Source organism: Diceros bicornis, chromosome 3 (assembly GCF_020826845.1).
Source record: "Diceros bicornis minor isolate mBicDic1 chromosome 3, mDicBic1.mat.cur, whole genome shotgun sequence".
NCBI lineage: Eukaryota > Metazoa > Chordata > Mammalia > Perissodactyla > Rhinocerotidae > Diceros > Diceros bicornis.
The window spans coordinates 71,511,346-71,530,201 of NC_080742.1; the positions used below are offsets into that span (position 1 = coordinate 71,511,346).

At 36.3% G+C, this 18,856-nt stretch overlaps 1 protein-coding gene across 1 annotated transcript in view; it reads left to right on the plus strand.

The window, feature by feature from the left end:
• CPED1 (cadherin like and PC-esterase domain containing 1) overlaps positions 1-6,568 on the plus strand; it is a 266,766-nt gene extending 260,198 nt beyond the window's left edge. The window contains exon 23 of the mRNA XM_058529011.1: positions 4,575-6,568. Coding sequence (XP_058384994.1) covers positions 4,575-4,787 — 213 coding nt within the window. The 3' untranslated portion in view covers positions 4,788-6,568. The remainder of the gene's footprint in view (positions 1-4,574) is intronic.
• The last annotated feature ends 12,288 nt before the right edge of the window (positions 6,569-18,856 follow it).

Consider the following 18,856-nt stretch of genomic DNA (forward strand, 5'->3'; position numbering starts at 1 on the left):
GTTGGATTTTAATAATCCCAAATGGTCCTCTGATTTTGGGAAGGACCCAAATGGGCACATTTCCACGCATGAGATCAAAGGAAAGAAGCAATTAGCTCTTTATTGTACAGGTATCAAACACTTTCACTTGCGTAACGTTTCCAAGACTTACCATTGTAGCTAACTCCTTTTCCTCTGTTTCAGAGCCCACGAGTGGGTAAAATAAGGTAATACTTTGAAACTCAGAGGTAGCAGTTTGACAGCAATATTGGATACTGAATTTTACAAATAAGTTCAAAGAAATAATAGCCGTGTGAACAGGTTATCATGCCCGTCATAAATTAGCACTAAGTCTTCTTAATGTACTGAGGAACAATTCATTACATGGAAACAACATGGTGCCTGACCTGGGGGAGCTAGTCTCAGACAATGTCTTTGAAGTCATTTAATTCTTGTTCTTACTTCAAGTATCTTAGACATGTGTCTTTATATAGTCCCCATGAGGGTAGGGACCATATCCGAATTACTCCATGTGTTTCCTAATGCAGAGAACTCTGAAGATTAAAAGATGGATATTATATGGAAAAAAAATCATTAAATTTTAATTTTATAAGATATGGCATCATTTTATTTCTGTTTTACTGCTTTTGTATTATAAAAGGTTACCTGAATTCTTGCTAACTCTAAAAATTTAAAAATAAGTATATATAATAAAAACAAAAGCTCCTGCCTTTACACTACATACATCCCCCAATTCTCACTGCCTTCTCCATTGGAAACTTTATTAGCAGTTTGGTACATAGTTAGGTCCATTTTAAACATACACTCTTGATTTTAATCCCATGCAATTAAAATCATTAGGCTGTCAACATTTGTGGTCACTGGATTGATACAACATTGGGCTTTATTTAGAACTACCTTATTTCTCCATAAACATTTTTAGGAAACAGTAGCAGTTTATGAAATGCATTTTAATCTACGATGTGAACATTTCTATCTATCGCAGTATTGAATTCTGCTTATACTTGGTTTATACAACCAACAAATTGAGACTAGGGTAGGTTGATGGTGGACTCAATTTATAGTGATGCGTTGGAAGTCCCCCTCTCATCACTGCTTTTTTCCTTCCCAAATGGTCTTGGTTATTTTCCCAGATTTATTCTTTACAACGTATTTTAGAATTTCTTTGTCATGTTCCCCCCAAATCCTGCTGTGATTACAATTGGAACAGCACTTTAATTAACTTGGGAGGATTTGACATGGTATGTCTTTCCATTTGTTCATGTTTTCTTCTATGTCTAATTAACCTTTTGATGTTTTCTTCACCTGCATCATTGTTGAACTTAATGAAGTAGCTTTAGTATTACAATGGGATCTTTTCTCTAATATATATTTCTTATTAATTACTGATAGACTATAGAAAAGCTACACAATTTTTAAATATTAACTTTATAATATATCATTATTTTTCAGTATATTCCTTTGGGTTTTCAGGGAAATCAATCATATAGCTACAAATAATTCTTTGGCAATTTCTTATAACGAAACATTTCATAATATTGAAGCTTGAATTTCTGAAATAAATTGTATGTGCTAGTAGTATAGTGCATAATACTGCTGGATTTTTTAAAGACTCCTGGATTCAATTTACAATAGCAATTGAGGAGGATTTTTTACATCTATATTTTAACAAATTAATATTGAAAAAATTCTTTCTTTTAGGTTTGTCAGCTTTCAGGATTTAGTATCAGAGTGATACTGGCTTAACAAAGGAATTGGAAAACTTATCATCTTTGATTATTTCTTGCAAAATAGTTTTCAAAGGAAACCAACTGAATTAAGTGTTGTTGGGCCAATCCCTGGCATGGGTGTGTAGGAGGCAATCTTGAGTAGCATAATGGGGGCACTGGCACTGTAGGAAGCATTAGGCTGGCCCTCAGAAGCTGGGGGAGACCCCATCATCTGTCTTCCTTTCTCAGAGATCACCTTAATGATTTAAAAATAGAAACATTTTATCAACCTTCCCATTGTGATCTGGCAAAATATTGACACTACTCCCAAGTGGAAGGTATATGCTTTAGCAAATACACTGGAAATATATATTTTTGTATATTCCTTGTATGAATCACATTCAAGATTGCTATAAGCATCTACACTAGCATTATCCAACATTGGTAATGCAACATTAAATGCAACCCCGAAATCACAGAAAACATTTAAAGAATTTTTAAAGAATTACAACCTTTTGCATCAGGATGGACCTTTATCTATTTTACATGTAATTAGCATGCAGATCATCAGGCAATTGCAAAAGCCAGAACTTAAGATAAAATTATATAAACAAAATTAAACTTATTTTGGCTTTGGAACATTGGAATAATATTTTTTCAGTGTTGAGTGTAATGTTTATGCTTAAGTGTTTCCTCAAATAAACTTCCTTAAAAATGTTCACTACTCTTGCTATTAGTGAGTGCAAACCTCCTCCAAAACGAACAGAACCTTCAGGAAAACATTGGTGCACCTCCCCAGCCTACCATATTTAAAGTTATAGGATAACCAAACAGAGGTGGAAGGAGCTGCATGTAACAGAAATTTACAGCCTTGGGACCTGGAATATTAATCAGTGGTTAACTGCAAACTGAGCTCTAAATGAGGATCCACAGGGATTCCTTACCATGGCCCGCTGATTTCACCGGACTTATTAAGAGTCACTTCATCTGAGGGCCTGGTCATGAAAAGCCAAACCTCCCGTAGCTATAGGAAAACAATTCATTTCTTTGGGGTTAGCGGGGTATAATTGGTTTTTAAACACTTTACTCTTAAATTTTTTTCTTCAAAATGGGGATGGCTAAAGCATTTTTATGATTATAAAGTAATGCAAATTCATTGTATTAAAACTAAAGTCAAGACCAAAAGTTACAAAGAATACATTTTAAATCACCTGTAATTCCTCCACCCAAAGATCACTACTGTTAACATTTTGGTGTTGATCTTTACAGAATTTCTATTCAAATAAATCTTCTAAAAAGGTTCATGCTCACTTGCACGGTTACTAAAAATACTTACCTTCAAAATAGATATCATGTGATTTTTTTCAAATATTCTATATTTTTGGAACTGTTTTCATTGCATTCTCTTATATGGGATCAAAAATATGTACTTACGGGGCCAGCCTGGCGGCGTAGTGGTTAAATTTGCGCGCTGCACTTCTGGTGGCCCGGGGTTTGCGGGTTTGGATCCCAGCACGGACCTGCGCACTGCCCATCAAGCCACACTGTGGCAGGCGTCCTACATAAAGTGGAGGAAGACGGGCACGGATGTTAGCCCAGGGCCAATCTTCCTCAGCAAAAAAGAGGAGGATTGGCAACAGGTGTTAGCTCAGGGGTAATCTTCCTCACACCCAAAAAAATGTACTTAAATCATTATGTAGCACTCAAAAGAATAGAAAAAATTTCCATGTGAGTTAGTGTTGCTTTCATTAGTCATCAATTATAAATTTTGTGTCCATATCAACTGAAAATAATGTCTTATAATTGCATTAATGTGATGGAATTAATGATTTTCTCATTCATTTGTGAAGACATGCAAAACATCTTTGCCAGTACTTGCTCTCCTCCGGACTTCCCAACCCTCCTCCCCCAATCTCTGTCTTCGTCCCCACCTCATTCCTCCTGACGGTTGGTGTTAACAACTTGAGTTACATTAACCCAATGATTAAAGCCAACAATTATGGGATTTCATCAGGGAAACTTATTATAAACTTTACAAATAGAGAGTAAATCTGGCCTCTTTGTTTGTAATGTGTCTGCTGATATAAAATATCCGTGAATGGAATCACAAAGAAGCTAGTAACATATGTTGCTTCTGAGAAGAGAATTGAGCGACTGGAGGTGGGGTGGCAGAGATGGGAAGGAAGTTTTTTACTATATACTGATTTATACTTTACAAATGATTATAATACTGACTATTCAAAAAATTTTAAGATAAAAATATAGCGACATATATACAAACATATATAAAGTTGTTAGCTTAATAGGGCATAGGCTGCTCCTTCAGATTCCATAACACACTAAGTGCCTAGAAAAATGCAACCACTAATTGTAACAGTGTCAGATTATGGATGTGCAATGGGAAAATATTTTTTATTTTCTCTGAAAATAGTTTTGGTTGCCATTCTATTAAAGGGTGCCATGGCAGCTTTAGAGTACCATATTTGAATCAGCGCCTCAGGAAAGACACGTCAGTGTCTTCTCTATATGTTAGCATCTAACGTATAGCTTAAATACACACACACACACACACACACACACGCACACAGAGCAGTGTGGTAGAGAAATCATCTGAGACTATTCCTTAGTTGCAGTGGGGACAGCTGCTCTGAGGAAGAAAAGTGGCAGAATTTCTAATTTTGACTTTGGTCCTTTTTGAAAGATAAGTCACTCTGGTTCTTGGTTGTGTAAATCATATTTGTGTCCTTTGGAAAACATCTGTGTGATAGAGATGCTGTTCAAGTTTGTGAGTTAGTTTTACTGCTCTATGCAGGGCTTAAATGTCCTTGACTTTGTCTCACTATTTTTGTTGTTCTTTATTTGCAGGTAGTGAAATCAAAGTTATCCACAGAGTATCACTTTATTAAAATGAAACGATCAAGAAATCATCTTGTGGGAAAATATTTCAGCAATCAAAGCAAACGACAACAAGACTCTGCAACAAACTTTCAATCACCGTATCATGTCAAAGGTCCAATTAACCAGGTTTGCTCTGAAATCCTCCTCAGCAGGATGTGTGCGAGTCAAAGAACTGTGTAGACTTTCCTGAGAAGGACTGAATTTGGAGTTGGAGACAAGCCACTCACCTGGACGCTGGTCTAGAAACCAAATCCTGTGCAACTCATGCGTTTTGGATCCACTGCACGTGCTCACGCACACCAGCACATGTGTTCACAACAGCACACATAATGCTAAAAAAAGTAATAATAACACTTTTTCTACAGCTTTATAAAGTCAAGATGTGCACTTGAAAATTTGTTGTTTTCAAAGTGAAAGATAGAGCTAGAAAAAGGTTATTTGAACTATAATCATAAACTAGAACTACTGTGGGCCAGGTATTGCATTCTGATAAAGAGAAATATAGACATTTGAATTGTGTGGAAAAAAGAGGATAACGCTCTTGAGTATTGTGTTATCTTCTCTATGGGTACATTAATACTGAAAAGAGGAAAAGCAATTACATTCCAGTTGCAAGTAAGGATTGCTCTATGTCCTTTACTAGGAGAAAATGGGGAGTTTATGATGGCTTAGCCTTTGTGAATCTAATGCTTATGAAAAATATTTCTTCTTATACTTTTAAAATTTTATAATTGAAAAGAAAAGAACAGGAATGCCCACAAGGGAATTCAAAGAGATTCTATGAGAGAGCTAGGAAATGTAATATTTTACAGTTAAAACACGGATATATTTAACTTTGCACTCTTTGTACTTTTCATAAACATTCCCTCCTATCCTGTCTGTGAACTTGGACGGGTAACTGCAATCTAAATGGATTAAATACATAATTTTTAAGGGAAGAACAAAATATAATTCCTCATGTATTACTTTATTATGTTTCATTGATGATATTACTTAAGAAAGCTTTTGTTTGCCATTAGTGCCCTATGTGAATTAAGAGCACAATTACATTTTATGTAAATATTTTTCAAAGGATTAGGCATTCGCAAGTGCATAGGCATTTATTTACATAAGGCATTCGTGTACATCCACAAATACTACTAGGTTACCAGTAACTGTATTTTTATTTTCTTGAGCAACTGTATCTAATTCAAATTTAGAGTAGGCATAAAATTTTTTTGTATTAAAACTGTGGCATACTTATAAAACAAATAATTCTAGTATTGAGAACTTTCTCTTCTGTATGTTAGGTTCAAAATAGTAAATTATTTTACAAATGCTGTATTGTGAGATTACATCTCACAGTCATAACTGCTTTTAAAGGATTATTTTTATTTTGGGGGAAAAAAGCTGAGCGGGTCAATTCAATACATGGCTGAAATTACCAAATGTACAAATACCTCAATTTCATTACCATACAAAAAAATAAAACTATTTTGATTGATCAGTTCCTTAGTATGAATATCCACCTCCTTTAAATACTCTATTTTTATATATATTTTTGTATGAAAGTATACATGAATTTATATTTAACTGTCTTAAATTATATTTAAGCACAAATATCACTTGATATAAACAATACACATCTGCATCTGACAGATGATAGATTTTTAAAAAGGATGGTACAGAATTAGCTTTTAAAATGAAAGATTTTTCTAGTATCTGCAGCTATATGCAAGCATTATTTTTAGGTTTTCAATGTTTTTTTTGAATGATATAAAATGTCATCAATTCATGCCACCTTTCCATTGTGTTTTAGTGTATTACATAGTCTATAACAGGATTATAGTCAGTGGGTGTTTCTTGTAATTTACTGTCAACCTGATTGTAATAACCGTCTGACTGAGGTTAGTCTGGCATTTACCTCTTCATCATTGAAATAATAATGGATTTTAGAAACAATTGTAATAATAGTATTAATAAATATCGTATTAGTAATAGTCTGTGTTCCAAGAGCATCTTTTATTTTCAGTTTTTACTGGAGGTATCCAACCATGCAAACAGTGACAACTTGGCAAGGATATTATCATTCAGATTCAAGTATTGAGTGTGGTTTAATAAGATTAACTATACAGTTCCTTCCAACCCTGATATTCTCTAAATTTTGATCAGATAAACTCCTTGCTGTACAATGACCAAAGCTTTTGAACATAGTGCAATGACAAGCTTTTTTTTTTTTAAAGATAAGAATGCTAGGAATCATTTTAATTACTCCTTAACTGAAAAAACTACATTTTATTTTACCGTGAGGAAATAGGTGTGTGTATGTGTGTGCACGTGTATTTGTGTGTGCCTAAAAGTTCATAATTTGAGTGGGAAAAAAATAGGAATAGGCATTTTGACATATTTTTAGATGTAAAAGTTAAAGGAAGTGCATTATTTTTGGTAAGAATTGATTAGTGTCCAATCTAAACTAAACTAAACTAAAGAAAACATTTATAATATTGAAAGTCAAGAATAACTGCATGAGCATTTCCAAGCATCACTGTTGACACAGTGTGTGTGTGTGTGTGTTTAAAGGCACAGGTGTGCTAATTGCCAGCCATCCAGGTAGGCCAATGGGATCCTGTAGGGACATATGAAAAAGAAGGGCTCACCTTTCCTGCTGGGTAAGTTTACACTTGGGTCATTTAGTCTTCCTCGAGTTAGTTGCCCCTGTGCCTAGCAGTCCTCTCTACAGAAGAGTGATTTCCACTTAGAAAGCGTTAAAAGAAATCACTGATTTTTGAGGTAGAAATAGTTCTGGTAACATTTATGGGAAATAAATAATGCTGTTATGCATCTCAAGTTTCTTATTTTAGTTCCATTTCACTAAAAGATTCCAAGAAGAAATACAGAAACTGGTCAAAAATTATGTAACCCAATGGGAGTTGTTTCAAAGCCCTAATGCATGGGTTGGGGGGACTGGTATCTAATATAGTAAGAAGGTTAAGAGCCTAGAGAGATGATCAGGGTTAAGATCTTGTTAAATATTATCTTATGGGTTCCTTAATTTGAGCAAATACTGAAAGAATCATCAGTATCTAAAGTTTTTGTCTCTGAATTATCATCTTATAAAAAGAAACGAAAACTGTCATCAAATCAGTGGCTAGGGTTATTGTATTTAAAATTAACAAATATAACTAAGTTCATATGGGATGATAACTTCAAAAACATGTATCCAAGTGCAAAATGATACTACAGCAGACTCTACCATTTTGACTGAATCAAGGGATAATTGTTCTGTAAATGCTACCGTAGTTTTCTTTTCTTAAAATATGTATTTAAAGTTCAAATGATTTTGATTGCTCTTGGAAACTAAGGCATTTTGATAGATCACTTCAGCTTAAAGAGATGAACCAGAGGTTGTCAGAAACCCAAAGACCTACTAAAGACAGCAGGATACTGCCAGTCCCGACAAACTAGATTTTGTATTTGGCACGGCTTCCAAGGTTTCATACTGTCAAAGAGCCTTTTATCATGTTTTTATTGCTGCAGTAAATGCTATTATCAACTTCCCTATTTCTTTTATGACTCAGTCACCGGGTGTAGGGGGCTGTAGAACTCATTCTGTTCTAACTGATATAGACCATGCAGTCCTCCTAAAATGATGCTCCATTTGTTTTATGTTCATTGAAATATAAAGAATTTGTTTTATGGCTCTATTGAATGTCTGATGACTATGCTTTATCACACCCAATACACAATCAAAACACTAATTCTTAAAACTTATCAAGAGTATTTACAATTTGTAAGTCTATTTGCAATGTAAATGAAGATAACTACTTAAATCCAACTAAGAACAAGGTTAAAACAACCACTTTTAGAGAAAACACTATAAAGATTCCTACAGGGTCATCATATTTAGGTAGATTAGGTTTTGAATTTGATTTATGCTGACTGGCTTTTTTGCCCAAGTCCATAGCACCCTCTGCAAAGAACTGTTTTTATTTAGTTTTTAAAAGTCTTTTTTCCAACTTTTTGTGTAATATATCCGGGGGAAAAATTGCACTTTAGATTAGGTTATGGAGAGACATTTAATATATCTAACCAAGATATATTCTTAGGAAATTTATGTGCAGCATTGTATTTTTATCTTTATTACATGAAAAAGTAACTCCTATAAAATTCATTAAAATGTTTAGATTTTTTTAAAAAACAAAGTAATTACAATTGATTATTGCTACATCAGAATTCAGAAGTAACATAACTCATAAATATAAAATGTTTTCAATGGATTCTCAACTATGTAGTGACTTTTCTTATTTTATGGTTGGCTGGTGAAATACATCAATTTGATGCAGCTTTTAGTGCTAGGCTAATGAGTTAATGGTGATGGCATGTGAGATTTATTTATATATTTTGCTCAATTGTACTTCCATTTTTTTAAATGGTAAAATCTGTTCAAAAGCTATAGGTTAAAATCTCAGTATGTGGCATTAAGGTCAAGATTTTAATTTTCCTTACAGTCTATTATTTAATTTTTTATTTAGTCTATAATTTGTATGCTTTTAAAATTAAATCATGAATTTGAATATTAGGAAAAAAATTTAAGAACATTAAAATAAAACGGGCATAAGTTGTAATATATGCTCAATCGTATATCCACTAATCTCCACTTAGATATAAGAGGTGGTTTGGTCTCCAGTAGATCGTCTTACATTAATAGCTGAAGATCTGGGATTCAGAATTCTTGACATCCCTTTGCAGTAAATTCATAGAAGTGAGAGGATGGTACAAAATGCCAACACTGAAGCGAACATGGCTTAGGTTAATCCATTAGGCCCATCACAATCAGAGCAGGGTTGAAAGTGGGGCTACAGCATAGGCCCTAACCGCAGGAGAGAGCTTCTCCCCCCGCACTGAGTTCTGGGCTGGATAAAAATTATGAGTACCTTCTCCAGCTGCCTTTGACAGACCTTGGACATCTCTTCAAACCTCTTCCTAATGCGCAAGTCACTTTGGAGGGTCTCCTTCCTAAGGAAAAAATAAATAATAATTTTCAAACTTTATTAGACCAAAAATTATAACCTAGATCAACCAAATAGCAGCTGAATGTGACTTTAATGATACCTTCTTATTTACAATCAGGAAAAATAGAAAATGACCTCTAACCATCAATATAGTATATCCCCTGGAGAACTTGAAATAGCAACACATTTTTCACTTAATGTTTTTTCACTCACAGAATCATTCACCTACCATGACATTTCCTGCTTGTCCTCAGCTTTGCTTTTGAAATGGAACTTATGCAGTATTTTCTGTGTGCACTTAATATGTAATACAAGATACATTTTAAAACTTACATTTTTACATTCCCCTTCTTGCCTTAATTACATGTAACGTGAAGCTTATGTTTTAATGGGCATGAGCTCTCCAGTTTTACAGTATCATAAAAAGAGTTTATGAGCCTTTTGTTAAAAATCAGTGCCTATGTCATTGGCAGGGCATAAAATTATTTGCAGCTACTTCTTCTACTTGTAAGATAAAATTTGGTCTGAATTAAGAATAGTACAGGGGAAAATTGAAACAATGCCTTGTAGCCTAAAATGAGTTTAGTCATCAAATAGCATAGATTTGGGTTCGTCAGTTTCCACCACATGTGCATACCCCCTGGGGAAAACCTGGTCTCTGTTCATACTTGTCTCTCAAGAGTCCCCATTTCAGTGTTCACATTAGTTATGCAAAACCAATGGCATGTTTTTAAAAGGGTGTGGATACAACCTTAGCACAAGTTATTCCTGCCAAAAACAGGAATCATTTCAATAGGATGGAGTTTTCAGGGCCATGTTATTGGTAAACACCGGAACTCTCTCTTGGCCACATATCTTATAAATAAATTGATATCTTCCATGAATTATTTATGGATTCTGAGATGAGGCTGATGTGGACATTGTATCTCAGGTTCCTATTTCCCAGAAGAGTGAGCAGTCTCAAGTGAGTGATTGGCCTACGTAGTGTTTTTCTGTTTCCTGAGATCATCATCAGTCTTTGAAGTTCTGAGTTTCTGGAAGTCAATTTGTCTTTCAATGGAAGCCTCCCTGGGCATCTTCTTCAGTAAACTTATCAAATACAGTGAAAATAAATGCCTTCCCTTCACCACGGAGTGCTAACTTGTTATGTTGCCTCTGCAGACATGAAAGCCAAAACCAAGCCTTCCCTGGTTTGTGTCTAGGCAGAGTGTGTCCAATAAGGGACTCAGAAACAGGAATTCTGGATTATTTTAAATAAAAATTCATACTGAATAAATACACATACACACATATGTGTATAAATATGTGTTTGTGCATACACACATACAAATAATCGTATATCCATTGTATTCGTTTCTTTAAAACATTCCTCTTATTTCTTATTTGTAGCAGTGTATAAAACCTTTAGAATAACAGGTTTCTATCTCTGGATGCCTTAGTGAGGTGCTTGTCTGGACATGTGGGGAACGTGGTTGGAGGCCTCTGCCAAGCAGAGCCAGGGAGGTGTCTGGCACATGCTTCTCTTCGGAGGTGACAAATGACGAAAGTGCCAGAAATCATCAGAATGAGAAGAAGCTAGGAAAGGTTTGACTGCAGAGTCATGAGGGCTGCCACTATTAACACTACAAGGGGACCTTGGGGAAAGTAAGGACAGGGCCGCTCCGTGCCCTACTAATAACAAATGTATCCACAGGCTTGTAGGAATCACTCTCAGAAGGGATTCCTGTCACATGCTCTGTCTCTTCGCCCTCCTCTCCACCTCACAGCTTTCCTGAGGGGCTCTGATCTCACAGGGCTTTCCCATTGGCAAATGCTGACATGGATGAGGAGTGAGAAGGAAGTGGCAGCGTAATGGAATCCTGTAAGCTTTGGCGGAGGCCACCATTGGGTGGAAGGCACTTGGCAACATCACAGTTCCAAGCTCGTTAGGTTAAAACACAACTGTCCCCCACCTCTCAAATTTTTATTCAGCCTCCATCTCCTTGACTGGATTTATTTCCCCTTTTTGTTATTTCCTCAGTCTCTGTGCCTACCTCTGTAGTTGCACTACCACATTATATAATAATTATCTATAACCACCTATTTATATCCTGCCCCACTAGCCTTAGCCCCTCATGGCCTGGGATTGACTCTTATTCATCTGTCTTTCATGCAGTATCTAACATAGCATAGAAGTTCAGCAAATACTTTTCCCCCAAACTTCTATCTACCACTTCTCAGCTTAGATGCCATCTCCTCCAGGAATCGTTCTTTGATTCCCCAAATATGGGTCAAAGTATCCTTTCCTTATGCTCCCCTAGCACTCTCTACTTACCCCTATGCCAGACTTTACCTTTCTTCATCCATTTAATATTTTGTACACCCTGGAATGTCAACTCCATAAGGAAGTGACTTTTTTGCTTGTTTGGTTGTGTTTATTTATTATTTATTTTTAATGATTTTATTGAGATACAATTTACATTGTTCGCTCATTTAAAGTCTGAGTTTAGAATTCATCTACAGCCCACTCATTTAAAGTCTACAATTCAATGGTGGTTAGTATATTTACATAGGTTTGCAACCATGACCATAATCTAATTTTAGAACATTTTTGTCACCGCAAAAAGAAACATAGCAGTGACTCTCGACCCATCCCTTCATCCATCCCCCAGCCTTAGGCAACCACTGATCTACTTTCCGTTTCTATAGATTTACTTATCCTGAATATTTCATACAAATAGGATCACACAATATGTGGTCTTTTGTGGCTGGCTTCTTTCACTTAGTATTTTAATCTTTGCATTCTCAGTTTAGGAATAAATTGCCCAGCAAAGAAAATAGAGTCAATGAATTTTTATAAAATGAAAAAATAAATGCACTAACAAATTCTAGCATATTCTGGAATTAGAAATTATGCTCGAAATAGAACTTGCCTAAGAGGCTTTGACAAAGCATTATGTTAGAGATAGCATTATCACTTCCTGAAACCCTGTCTGGCAAGCACCAATTATTTGTTTATTCCCATTGTGCCCTGGAGACTGAGATGAGGCATGAAAGAGGTAGCTGGAGAAGGTCTGAGCCACATTCGGAAGCTGCCTGCCTGGACTCTGAGGACGCTGTGTGGTGCTCCGGGAGCTGCCAACACGAGGTGCAGGGCCCGAAGGCTTGCCGTCCACACAGGTCTACGGTGCTCCAGGCTGTACCTCACTCATGGCTCATCTCTGCAGTTGCTGATGCTCTTTTTGCCCTGCCCCTATCAAAACTGGAAAGGGTGTGATGAAGTCACGCCCAGGTTTCATGAATCATCAGGCCTTATACCTCAAGCCCTCACAAGAGTACTGAAGTTTAAGAAAGGACAAAGTAAGACATTTTTAGTTGTGGAATTCCAGATAACAGCAATCTAGAAATGGGGGAAGCAAGAAGCATCACATAACTTATCCCAAAGATTCTGCCATTCCCAAGAACAGACAAGACAAGAGAGAAGCTACAGCGACACCCCATCTAGAGCTGTCTGCTAACTGGATCCTAGAATGTGTGGGAAGAGGTCCACAAGGCCCTGCCCTTCAGGCATGCATACCAATGGGGCATGACTTCTGATCTGTAGAAATATTCTATTAACTTTCTTTTTTCTACTGTACTATTGTCAAATGCAATATTAATGTAGCATCAAAATTCATCATTTTTATGTCATAAATCTTCCTTTAATTTTATATATAATAAGTGCATACAGATGCAAATCATGTTTTAAATGGAAGGACATAATGGTTAAAAGAAGTATTGGCCATATTGTAGTAATTTTGCAAACAGCTGTTTCAAGTTAACATATGTGTATTCCCAGTCTTGTGTATATGAGATATAAGTTAATGTCAACAGTACATTAACAATGCAACTGAATTTAATTATGGAATTGAAAACGCTAAGGGTAGAGGGATCACATTTTCACTGAAAAGCATAGGTAGAGAGACATCTGTTTCTGGTGAGTTTCAAAGAGGTACTCGCATCTTTTACACTCATCGATTCCATAACTTTTTGCAAGAGTGGATTAACTAAAAGATTGCCCTGCATATTTTTTCCTAAAACAAAATAGTAGATATATTCTTCAGCAATTTAATTTTGCAAATGGCATTCTATATGCCTTTTAAATATGAAACTGGGAAGTGTAAAAAGGACTACAAGCCATAAGATACTCTTACTTTTGCACAAAGTTGTGTCTGGAATTAAGAACAAAAGGAGAGCTTTCTTGCTTTGTTACCAGATGGCTCCCCGCTGTGTTCACAATTCTTTATTTTACTAGATTCTTCTGTTTGAAATCCTTTCAATTAGTGAAATCACTTACATTAACCTCCAGGGTCTCTTAAGATGCTACTATCCTTGGAAGGTTGAGGCTCTTAGACATTTGCAGTATGAGTGAATTTAATCACATTATTTCTCTCCCAACAGCTGGCAAAATTCCACGCACTGAGTAAATTAGGGGATGGGGCATAATTTTGAAGAGAATCCTGTGTGAAGATGATATCTCCAGGAGAAATAGGAGCCCGAGAAGAAAAGGGCATTGGCTGCCAATGGTCCACTATGACTGAGTGCCGTGCTGTGCCAAGTTCACTTCTAAAAGTTGAACTTTAAAATCGCTTAGCTGAGCAACAGACTTGGAATATACTACCTCTGAGGAATCGCTAAAGGAATTAGAATTATTCACTTGGAGAGATGAGGACTTCAGAGATGACCCGATTGGGCTACTCCCATTTCCCATTGTTTTGCATCTTACCAATTCAGCTTAGTCAGAAGTCCTAATCAACACCACATTTCTGCCCCCTCTATCTCTCCATTTGCTGGTTTCCACCACTGCCCAGAGCAACAAAAGGCTGTGCTTTATTGCACTGTAGTTCCAAGCAGGAGCCCACTACATCTAAAAGCAGGCCACCAGAGGATGGCAAAGGATGTAAAGCATTGTTAAAGTGGAAACACTCAGTCACCTGCTTAACTGTTAATGGAAATAAAAAGTTTATATTCATCCTCTATCGCTTAGAGGATTTGAATAATCTGGCTGCTATGCCAGCTATCTCAAGGATTGCCAGGATCAATTTGGCTGCTCTGGTGGGCGGAGTATCCTAAGTGTTTTACCCATTCTCACGGCTCCAGGAAGGTGCATTTCTCAGAAAGAAAAGGAGTTATTCAATCAGATGTATAACAATGGTCCTCCCCTTCTAGAGCCTCCAAACAACTGTTACAGATCATTTATATGAGAACATACATTCATCAAGCTTCTAAGACGTGCATGCTCCCTGAAAGATTAGGAGGGTTAAAGAACACGGTGGTGAAATTCTATGTTTTAAAGGATTTTAAAAATTTGACTAGATATGCCCATTGTCTTTGGCCTCCAGAGAGGTAAGGTAGTTTAGTGGCCTGAGGGTGGACTACAAAAACCTCTACCCTTTTGTTCTTTTCATGCAAATAAAAAGCATAACTGTTACCCAAACAGTGTGCTCTACTTTGCAGTGTTTATTTCTGTGCTGAACTAAAAGACGACCAATGGTGAAAGTTTTCTTAGAGGAACAGGATTCGAACACTGAAACCACCAATTCTTATGATTCCAGAAACATCAGCCACTTAAACCACCCATTCTTATGATTCCAGAAACATCAGCTTTTTTAGGGAGTAGGCCAGAACATCAGTTGGGAAAGTAAGCCAATTTTGTAGTTTTGTCTATCAGGTTATAAGAAGGAAAGAAGAAAAGAAAAGAAAAAGGAGGAGGAAACAGAACATGAGAAGAATAAGGAAAGATAAGAAATGAGAGCAAGCGGAATTAGGGGAGAACCAAAGAGGAGGTTTCGAAACCTTAAGAAATGGTGGCAGATGTCATGATTATCAGTCAGCCAGAATGGTCTAGAATTTAACCACAAATTCAGGAAGTAGATCTTAGAGGATATGCCGCAAACAGGCAACAAAGAATCATAGTCTCCAGTTGAAAACTAAAATTTTCAATTACCCAGATGTGTGTTTGGTTTTACAGCCATTAAGTAACTGCATTGCTGACGAAATACAAAGATGCTCTTAATCAGAGAGAGCATAATTGTAGTCGCAAAAGGAAAATATCTTATTTGTACTAATTAATCTGATTAGTGGTACTTTTGAAACTGCCCTTTGAAAAGGACCTTTTCTAAGCTTAGTCTTCAGAATCATGAGGGTTTTCTTGTTTTAGGAATAAACCTAACCACTGTAACTCACTAGTTATTTGCATTTCTCACATCTCCCAGGAATAAAAGTTGTCCTCTATTCTGGTTCAAGTGTTCCCAGTGTAGAAACTTAGCCCTTTAAGTTACAACCTATTTCAGTGAGGACCATATTAAATCTTCAGCACAAGGCTGGTCATAAGAAAACACACACACACACACACAAACTATATTTAGACAGTGAATGCTAAAACCTCTCAAGCCCTCTCCTCTACTAGACTAAAGAACATTAGCCAACATCATCAAAACAGGAGACTGCAATATTCTTCTCTGGGAAACTTGACCAGCCTAAGCAACAAGATATAAATATACTGAGATTGAAGATTCCCCAATAAAATGACCCATCAAGATCTCCCTAAAATAAAACCCAAAGTCAATAAGCTCTACCCACATGTTCAGAGCTTCTAATTGGCTTTTAAGTACTCCACTTATGATCAACAACAAAGGATTATCAGACATCTGAGTCAGATGTAATTAAATTAAGTGACTGAAATGACTGATAGAGACAAAGCAAACAGAATAAAAAACTTGGAAGAAGCAAGGGGAAGAAAATTGCAAAAAATATCATTAATTCTGTGTTAGACAGAATAATGACCTCCCCAAATATGTCCATATCTAAGTTGGTTTTCCAGGGCTGTCATAACAAAGTACCACTAACAGAGTGGTTTAAAACAACAGAAATTAATTCTTTCACAGTTCTGGAGACCAAAAATCTGAAAAAAGATGCCAGCAGGCTGCATTCCCTCTGAAGGCTCTAAGGGAGAATATCTCCTCATCTCTTCCAGCTTCTGGTGGTTCCTGACGTTCCTTGTGGCATTGCTTCACTGTCTGCCTCAGTCTCACATGGCCTTCTCCTCCTCCTCTGTATCTTTGTGTCTTCTCCTTTTCCATATCTCATATAAACTCTTGTCATTGGATTTAGGGCCCACCCAGATAGTCCAGGAAGATCTCATTTAAGATTCTTAATTCAATTACTTCTGCAAGGAAATAAAATTTGCAAAAATCCAAGTAAGATCACATTTACAGGTTCTGGGTATTAGAATGTGGACATATCATTGGGGGGGCCACCACTCAACCCACTACAGTGTCCTAATCTCCAGAACCTATGAATATGTTAGGAATTTTGCAGACATGACTAAGTTAAGGATCTTGAGATGAGAAGATTTTCCTGGATTATCCACGTGGTCCCAATATAATCACAAGGGTCATTATAAGAGGGAGACAGGAGGATCAAGTCAGTGAAGGAGATATGACAACAGAAGCAGAGGTCAGAGTGATGTAAGGAAGGCAACCATGAGCCAAGGAATGCAGGCAACCTCTAGAAACTGGAAATGGCAAGAAAACAGACTTTTGCCTTGAGCCTCCAGAAGGAATCCAGCCCTGCTGATCCATCGTAGACTTCTCACCTCCAGAACTTTAACATAATAAATGTGTGTTACTTTAAGCCACTAACATTGTGAGAATTTTTTACAGCAGTAACGTAAAACTTACACATATGCTCAAAATGATAAGATATCATACCCTTAACATTACAACAGGATGTTATTTAATCTTAAAAAGGAACATGCAGAGAACATAAAAAACAACTCTTGGAAGCCATATACATACACACATGCACACACATGCACACATATATTCATATCCACACATACACATGTATACTAGCAGACATAAAAAAATTTATTGAAACCAATAAAAATACAATTGAGAAAACCTCACAGAAATTAGAAGGAAAAAAACAGGTATGGAAAATAAGACAGAAAAGTTACAAAACTTATAGAATCAGAAAGTTGATCCAACATTCACAAAATAGGTGTTCTAGAAAGGAGAAAGAAAATAGAGAGAAAATCATCAATAAAATAATCTGAAATGTTTTTTCTGCAAGTGAAAAACATGAGTTTTCATATTGCAATGACCCACTGAGTATCTAGACCAATTGATGAAAATATACCCACATCATCATGAAATTTCCAAACATTACGGAGAAAGAGAAGATTCTAAAAGACGCCAGAGAAAATATAAATTCACACACAAAGGATCTGGAATTAGAGTATATTCAGATGTTATGATAGTAACAATGGAAACTAAAAAACAGTGGAGAAATGTCTTCAAAATTCTGAAGCAAAGTTATTGCTAACCTAGAATGCAATGCCTAGCCAAACTACCAGGATCAGATAAATCTATTTTAAGACAGAAAAATTCTCATGAAATTTATCTCACGTACACTCTCTCGGGAAGCTACAGGAGCATGTGCTCCACTGGAACACAGGACTAAACCAAAACTGAGAAATATATGATTCAGAAAATGAGGTTTTTATACATAGACACAAGAAAAATGTGAGCTCTGGGATGACGGTGAAGCAGATCCCAGATAACACTTGGGCGACAGAGGTGGAGGCAACCGTTCCAGATTGGAACAGGTTAGGGGACACTGGGAGATCTGTGTCAAAAAGATGATACTGACAGAATTTCTGATTCATCTGAGGAGATTTAGAAACTGGTGAGGATTGGGGTTGGATTTGTGATAAGCACATAGAAACCAGACAAATGGGGAAAAAAGGCAAATGAGGAAAAGGAAAATAATCATAACATGCTATACAGCTTAGCATGAATAACATAATGTGCCATAATAATATAAAAACTGACTGCTGATCTAACCACAATTTTGAGATACCCATATTGGGAATATAAAGGATATGAAGCATCCTTTACACGTACTGCAGTACTCGTGTGCAGGGGGAGAGTGAGAAGGGTGAAAGAGAGCAAACCCCCAACTCCCACAGTGGAAAGTTGCAGATCATACCTAAAATTTTAAAAATTAAGAAGTAACACTATAAGTGTGATATTTAGCAAACTGGTGCAGAATACCAAAAGAAGTCAGCCAAAAGACCTTAAAGTTATTACTTCTGGGGAGAGGTAAATGGCAAGAGAAATGGAAAACTGCTGTTTTTCGTTACAAGACTTATACAGTTGTTTAATTACTTCACATATACGATTTTTTAAAACCTATGGTATTGTGAGAATTTCAGTGGGACGATCATTTTATTTA